This window comes from Argiope bruennichi, chromosome 10 (genome assembly GCF_947563725.1).
Source record: "Argiope bruennichi chromosome 10, qqArgBrue1.1, whole genome shotgun sequence".
In the NCBI taxonomy this organism is placed as follows: domain Eukaryota; kingdom Metazoa; phylum Arthropoda; class Arachnida; order Araneae; family Araneidae; genus Argiope; species Argiope bruennichi.
In genome coordinates, this window is record NC_079160.1 from 69,305,730 (window position 1) to 69,313,864 (window position 8,135).

The following is an 8,135-nucleotide window of genomic DNA, read 5'->3' on the forward strand; positions in this document are numbered from 1 at the left end:
TGATTTATATAGTCATGCAAGATTATTTCAAAAAGCATTAAAAACTTGAATTATGAACATGAACTTGAATATATTAAATAAATAAAAACGCAATAAATATATATATGTACAATAATGCCAAATATACTACTCTACATCTACTTGTGTAAATTCTGATTTCAAAATTTTAAGCAGTCACTGTTTCAACTCTTTTTTTTTTTGTTTTTTTGTTTTTTGTTTGTTTAGTTCCAAATTTCATAATAGCTGCCAAATTAAATAACTCCAAAACAAACATTTTTCAGCTACAGAGCAATTTCCGACACATTACAGAAGAAAAAGTTAAATTAATTGTTGCATTATAAATAGCTTATTTTACAACGACTAGGAATTAGTTCAATTTTGCATGACAAAATACGCAAATTTAGACACTGTTTGCAATAAAGAACCCAAAATATCTAAAGTGGCATTTAAATTAAGATTGCAAAATTGCATCAAATATTATGTTTACATACTTTGTTTATGGAAAGTTTATCAGAACGTTCTCTTAAAAAATTTATTTAAATATTTCATGCTTTCTATATGATTTTATTTACATTGTTTCTCATCCCAATTCCCCCCCTCGATTTTTCCCAACACAGTCAAGCATTAAGGACCCTCACAAGTACACGGTTTGTAATATAGTTGTTTTCAAAAAACATTGAGGGCTTTTTTTTTAATTTTAATTTTTATTTTTTTATTATTATTTTAAGGAGATTTGAATTTTTTATCAGAAACATCATAGCGTTAAACGCTTTAGGTTCTCGATTCGTCTAACTAAATTCTAAAATTTTCTATAAATTATATATATTTACATTAAAATATATACACAAAAAACAATGGATACCGTCGTAAAGCGCGTCAAAGTAGAGCTAGTAATACTACTTCTTAAAAAAAAAAAATTTGGAAAATTTACTAAAATTATACAGAAGAAATTACATGGAAATAAAAGTGATATCATTTTAAATTATGAGTATGTGAAAAAAGATAGCAAAAGCCATCATCTATTTCTTAAAGCAGTCCAGTTAAGAGACATCAAATAACTTCAAAGCTTGCAAAGGAACACGAAATATGGATTTACTGTCTTGAAATTTAGCTAACAAAACGGATATCGCCAAAAAGTTTAGTTTTGAATTTTTAAAACTGTGCAACAAACAATTTTTGTGTAATAAACTCCGAAATTATCGAGAGAAAACGTTTACATTTCGCTTAACCTTTAATTTAAAAAAATTTGAAAAAAATTTGAAAATCCGTTTTCTCAGTGACCATCAATTTTCAAAAAATATTTAAGTGCGAAATTTGGTAGTTTGGATCCAACGATGTTTGTTCCTTATATAACAACTTCAATATTTTTTTTTTTTTTTCATAATGTTGCAGTTCATAGATATTTTGCCAGCCTATAAAAATAATGTTAAAAAATTTCAATGCTACAGTCTTTCAAAATAAATCATTATTGCATTAATAGGTGTTTATTGCACAATGAAATGAAACTGGCTCAATTCTGATATAGTTTGGGTTAATATCAAACGTTTAAATATAGTTTGCAATTGTGGATTCAAAATTCTTAAAATAGTAGTTGATTCCCTATTGTATAATGGTTATCATTTGATGTGGTCGAATATTTTACTTTCAACCTTTAACTTCGTAAGTGCGGAATTTTTTGACAATTACAAAAAAACGCAAGATATTTACAGAATAAATATTTTACATATTTTCCGCAATTAGCAACTTGTTATTTCAAAGTTCAAATTAAAATTTTCGAAAGTAATAAAATTATGCCCATTAAAATCTTAAAAAGAAATATACGGCAAAAAAAAAAAAAAATGTTTTTTGGCCGATGCACAATTGTTTTTAATAAACACTACAATAATGTAATATTAATTTTATCTAAATAAAATATTTGTTTAAATAAAAAAAAATGCACACCACTTAACTGAAAACATCTTAGTAGAAGTTCAAAAGTAATTCTGTTATTTTGTGAATGCCACAAAAAAGGAACAAAAGGAATTTTTTTAAATATTTTTATTTGAATTTGCCTAACGCCAAGGGATAAAATACCATAGTATTTCTGCTTACTTTTTATATTCATATTAGTTCTTAAAAGGGTTTTTTTTTTCCACGTTTCCGAAACTTTTTTTGATGAAATCGATAGATAAATATAAGTTGAAACAAATTTTAATGAATTGAAATCATTTATATATACTATATGTAGTATATATAAAGTGAAATCAAGCTATGAAATAAATATCAAAACACACACAAAAAAAAAAACCTGCTTAATTTTAATAATTTCTTGCCTCATTTTTATATAAAAACAATTAAGAAATGTAATCATAGTTATATTTTGAAATACCACATTTTAATTTCAGGGCAATTAAAAAAAAATTCTTCATGAATATAATCATTTTATTTTAAATCAGTTGTTTCAATTTATTTATAATAAATCAGAAAAAATAAATAGCTAGAACACAAATAAATACAATGAAAAGTCTACACACTACTAGTAACAATATTTTCTAATTAATTTTAAGTAAAGTAATATCAAATTGATTTTACATGAGATTTACCTAATTCTTATTTATAAATAGACAAAAAAAATTTATTTTAGCAAAAGATAAAATATATAGAGAGAAAAAAAAGAAGACTGAAACTCTAATGTTGAGAGTTAGGTATTACATTACCCTATATAAAAGAACATTACATTACACAGTTCAAAAAGTTAAACTGAACTTAGCGTAAATGAAAGCAAGATTAAAACTGATTGTGCAAAAAAAATTTATGGCAAAAGGATACGTAAAATAGGACCTTATCTCTAATTTGTTTTATTTTGCTTAAGCAAGATTAAAACTGATTATACAAAAAGATTTTATGGTAAAAGGATTTGTAAAACAGGACCTTATCTCTGATTCATTTTATTTTGCATACTACTATTCAACCAAGATATGGTCCAAATGAAAATCAGTTTGAGAATGAGTATGTTGTTATAAAACGTGTAATATAAATGTCTAAAGATTAGTGATAAAAAAAAAATTCAATCTACTGTGGCATATCAAGGTAACTCAAATCAAACTAATACAATTATTAAAATCTAGAAATCCCATCAAACAGTCAGTTTTGGTCACAAAGCACACAAATTATATCTCTATTTATTCATCAAAGACCTTACTCAATCTTGAATTTATAAAACAGTGCTGTCCTAACTAAAAAATACCCAAACAAAAAACATATATTTCGAAATAATTGTATTTGTACATCACAATTTACACAAACCACATAGATCAATCGAAAGTCTAATTCATAAATTTAATAGCAAGAACAGATCATGGAAATAATTTTCTATGGATTTTGTTATGACTTTTATGGTACAAAATTCATATAAGAATGAATGAAATTATGAATTTTTAATAAGGTCGTCTCTTTGAGATTTAAATATAATACACATATATATTTACACAAAGCATTTATTTAATGCATATAATATGACAAAAGCACAAGTATAACATTTGATGAACCCATTTATGGTTGAAGAAAAGAATATTATTTTTTCCATTCTAAATTTTATAAATATATTCTATAATACATTTAAGTTCTCCCCCCCCCCCTCTTCCCATTTTAGTAACTATCTTCATCTTAACATGTGACTTGCAGCATTAGAAAAGTTGATATATGTTACTAACATGTTGAATTTTTTTAAACTAAAATTCACCATTTAATTAACTCTGAAATATAAAAAGACTAAAAATAAATAAGTATCGAGTTACATTAAAATTTTAATTCAAGGACAAAAATATTTTTTGATAAAAATTTTAACATAACTTTAGTAGTGTATTTTACAAGTTGAAATGTCATAGGACTATGTTTATAATTATGTGATATGCATTTGTTCTTTAAATTGAATCACTAACTATTTACAAGATATTTGTTTTATACTAAAATTTATAACAAAATTGTCCAAAAGATCTATCTAAGATTTATCATATTATAGTTATACTTAATATTTTACAATTTTTCACCAATTTTTTTTTCTAATGAAAACAATTTTAATAGATATTCAATATTAAATAGATATTTAACATTACTGTATTAGTTAAAGTGATGGTGCACTTTCAGTATTTAAATAAAGTTAATTTAATTGATCCATCCCTTATATGTGAACTTTTCAAGCATTTTCACCCAATAATGCATATGTTTTTTACAATTAACCATAAAATAAACTTAATACTGAATGAGATAATATGTTAAAGATTTTGCAGCTGAATTTTTAGTATATTAGGCTGATAAAAGTTTAAAGATTAAACAAGTCAGAAAATTTAAATTTATTCTTATATTATCAGTTACGACTTTCCTACTTTACTTTTCATTAAAATCCTGTAAATATTTATGCTTAAATTATATATGATTAATCGAACTTAACAGTCTAGTATATCACGTCGACATTTAAAAAGCCAATTATAACTTTTTTTAAATTTAACTTTTAATATCAATAATGGATATTATGTAAAAACTCTAATATATAAAAGGGGGTTTTTTTCTTCACTCCTAAGGCACATATAAACAAGCATTAAGTTATTTGATAATAATTTGTGTTTTTTATTTCAATCACCTTAAATTATCACTAATGTTCATGGCCCACCAGTTGAAAGAAAATAAAACATCGTGTAAAATTTAAATTTCTTTTAAGTAAGTACTTTCTTATACTGTAGGTTTTATAAGTCACTGTTTTCTATAACAAATGTTAAATTCTTTGGAAATTTTGCATTAAATATATATATATATATATATATATATATATATATATATATATATATCCTTATTTTATTTACTTATTTGTATAATTTTTAATTGCTAAATTTAATTTAATTGCTAAAAAATTCATTATGTCATATCTTTATAAAGCATTTCCAATCAGATTATGAGCATTTTTTATAAACATTATATTATTTAATAAGCTTTTCCCTTATATAATACTCATTTTGATAAAATCCAAATAAAATTATATATTATAAATTCTCTTCAATTATGTATTATACTACTTTTGATGATTAGAAAATAGTATAATACATAACTATTTTTTAAGATAAGAATTTTTAATCCTCTTTAAAAGTAATGATGATTACCAAATATTCTTCCAACATATATTTATGCATGAAAAATATCATATATTACTGAGCAACTTTTCAATAAAAAAAACCTAAAAAATGCCAATAATCACAATAAGGATTATTAATGTAAAGATCATATGTTTTTTTTAATTATATATATGTACTATAAAATTTAATCATTGCATTTATTGAATTTAGAATATTTTACATAATTATGAAAAGAAATAATGTAAATTAAAATCATATTCTTAACCATCATATTTCCTATCATATTCTGAATATATAAAAAAGCATAATCATGAAGCATAGTAATCATTAATACTTTAAAATGCAAAATAATTTTTTAAAAATATTATGTATTATATTTTTATTATTCAAATAAATAAAAAAAAATATTATATTTTAATTCAAAAGAGCAATTTATCAAAGCTATAACCTAAAGTTTAAGTTATTCATATAACCAAACACATACAAAAATTAAAAAAAAAAAATCTACAAAGCTTTACAATAGCATGAAAATTATGCATATAAAATTATAATATAATTACATCAATTACAAACCATCAAAATTATTCATTGAAAATATTTTAAATATTAAATTTATTTATTATCCAATGAATATTTTTCTCCTAAGTGTTAGAGTAGATTTTGTTTTTAATTCAAACACTAGAAGTTACAATTAAAATATATTTAATATTAACATCATTAGTCTACATATATATGGATAGTTTATGAAATTTTAAAAATAAATTGTTTTATTATTGATTATTTTTCAATTTACATGAAGCACAATTATCAGTATTCAAGCCACTATATAAACTGATATGTTTAAAATATTGCATATTTCCTTTAGCTCAAATTCTGCATCACAAAAATTAAAAAAATTAAAATGAACTGAATAAATCATGATTTTATGGTGGTTAGTTTAATGGTTTTTCTGAACACATCACATGGAAAAAGGTCTCAACTATTTTAAAAGCATACATATGTATGTTATGCAAAAAAAAAAAAAAAAAAAAAAGAGAAAGAAAGAAAGAAAGGAAAAGAAAAGAAAAGAAAAAGAAAGGAAAATTCAAAATCACAACTACTGTAATAAATATAGAAAATCTGAAAATTATCTTTGAAAATGAACAGAAACCAAGTAGACATAAAATCTTTAAATAATTCTAAAAGATACCATGTATTTCATTAACACAGAAAAAAGGTCAAAAAATGATCTGAAGCTCCATTTTTGGCATATAAAATTTATGTTTAAGAAAATGTTATTCCTAAAAATTTATTTTGGCAAGTAAATTAAAAACATTAATCTTTTTGTTGAGTTATTCTTATTTTTAAAAAATCAGAATTCCATCACTATATAATAAAACAATTTTCATAACTAAATATATTGGTTCTTAACTGCTGTTTTAAAACAGACAATTGAAAAAAAAAATTTTTAATTACTATTTGAACAACTCATTTTCATTTTATAAAATTACACTTGTTGCACCTCAGTAACACTTCAAATGAAGTAAGGTTTGAAAAGTAAAAATTTAATACAAACTTTAAATACAAATTTAAATAATAGTTGGAAATAAAATATAGAAAATTCATGAAAAAGTTATTAAATAAAGGAGGAATAAATAAACTATTTAAAAAAGAATAAATTATTTTATATATGAACCAAACAAAATAAATAATTTGATACAAAAATATAAATAGAAATATGGATTCAATAATTAGCTTTTCTAATAATTTATTTACATTTTATTTGTTTTCGGATATTCGTGAAATTTTTTGAAAAAGAATACAAATAAAAATTCAAAAATAAAGCATACATATATCATCTTTATTAACGGTTTTAATTACTAGTCTCAAATTAAATTTTCTGTTTTATGACGATTTCCTATAATTCAAGACGATTTGTTTTTTCGAGGAACATCTCAAAGTTCATTTATTTTTTATTATTTAATTTACCAATACTGAAGTCTGAGAAATTTTTTGCTTTTAGATCTATACTAAATGCAAAATTTATACATCGAATATCAAAATATAATAAAATATATTTATGTAAACAAACGAAATGTCACGTTACCGGAGAAAACATATTTTAAAATTATTCTTCCATTAATACTTTCGACCAAAGAAAAAACACTACTTCCGCGTTGTTTTTAGAACAAAAATTCCTCTCCAGGCGTAAAAAATAAATGATGCAGTTTCAGTTAAAGAATCCAAAACAGATGCTTTTGTAAGATCCAAACAGGAACGGTTAACAACCTTTACTAGTTGCCGTTATTATAATGGTAAGGGGAGGGGAGACAACGGTAAAAGAGGAGACATTTGACAGATAAAAAATTTTTTCACCTTACCTCTTTTCTTTTTCGGCACGCTTAATCCAGGAAAAGGAGCCGCATAGCAAACGATAATGATCGTCAATAGGATCCAATGCATTTTTCAAGATGAAGGAACATATTTTAGAGCCATATTAAACTTTCGGCGCGACGATGCACCGCGAGCGGATCTCAAAAGCATGGACGACACTGTAACAGACTGCTACCCCTCAGTAGATTGCCTGGCCAAAATGGCGTCCACGGGATTGCACAGCGAACCGCTCCGTCCATTTTCATAACAGTTAGTCACTAAATCGGACTCATTTCTGCCGATAGGAAGTACCAGGCAGGTTTTTTGAACCCAGTCGAGTGTCAAACGTGTAAAAAAGGAAGAGCCATACACTACGGAAAGCAGATTAAAAAGCGGTGTTCCTAACCGTCGAACTACTCGCGAATCACTAGGACTAAAAGCGCGAGACTGTCTCTGACTCAACAGAGGTTAACGATTGAAATAGTCGGGGAAAACGGCGCTTGATCAAGTAAAAATTGACGATCAATAATTCAGCCTGTGAGCGCTACCTTTGCTAGAAATAGCTTTTTGGTTAGCGCGCCAAAATTGAGCTCGTTTAATGCTAAGTAATTTCTCAGGTTAACGCTTTTGTTTTTCGACGGTGAATGGTTCGTTTCATCGCTGCTTAGATATGTAGGC

General features: G+C 24.6%; 1 protein-coding gene across 3 annotated transcripts in view; it reads right to left on the reverse strand.

The window, feature by feature from the left end:
* LOC129988884 (disintegrin and metalloproteinase domain-containing protein 19-like) overlaps positions 1–7,869 on the reverse strand; it is a 248,398-nt gene extending 240,529 nt beyond the window's left edge. For all 3 annotated transcript variants that reach the window (XM_056097166.1, XM_056097165.1, XM_056097164.1), the window contains exon 1: positions 7,466–7,869. In XM_056097166.1, the coding sequence (XP_055953141.1) occupies positions 7,466–7,547 (82 nt within the window). In that variant the 5' untranslated portion in view covers positions 7,548–7,869. The remainder of the gene's footprint in view (positions 1–7,465) is intronic.
* Between the last annotated feature and the right edge of the window lie 266 nt (positions 7,870–8,135).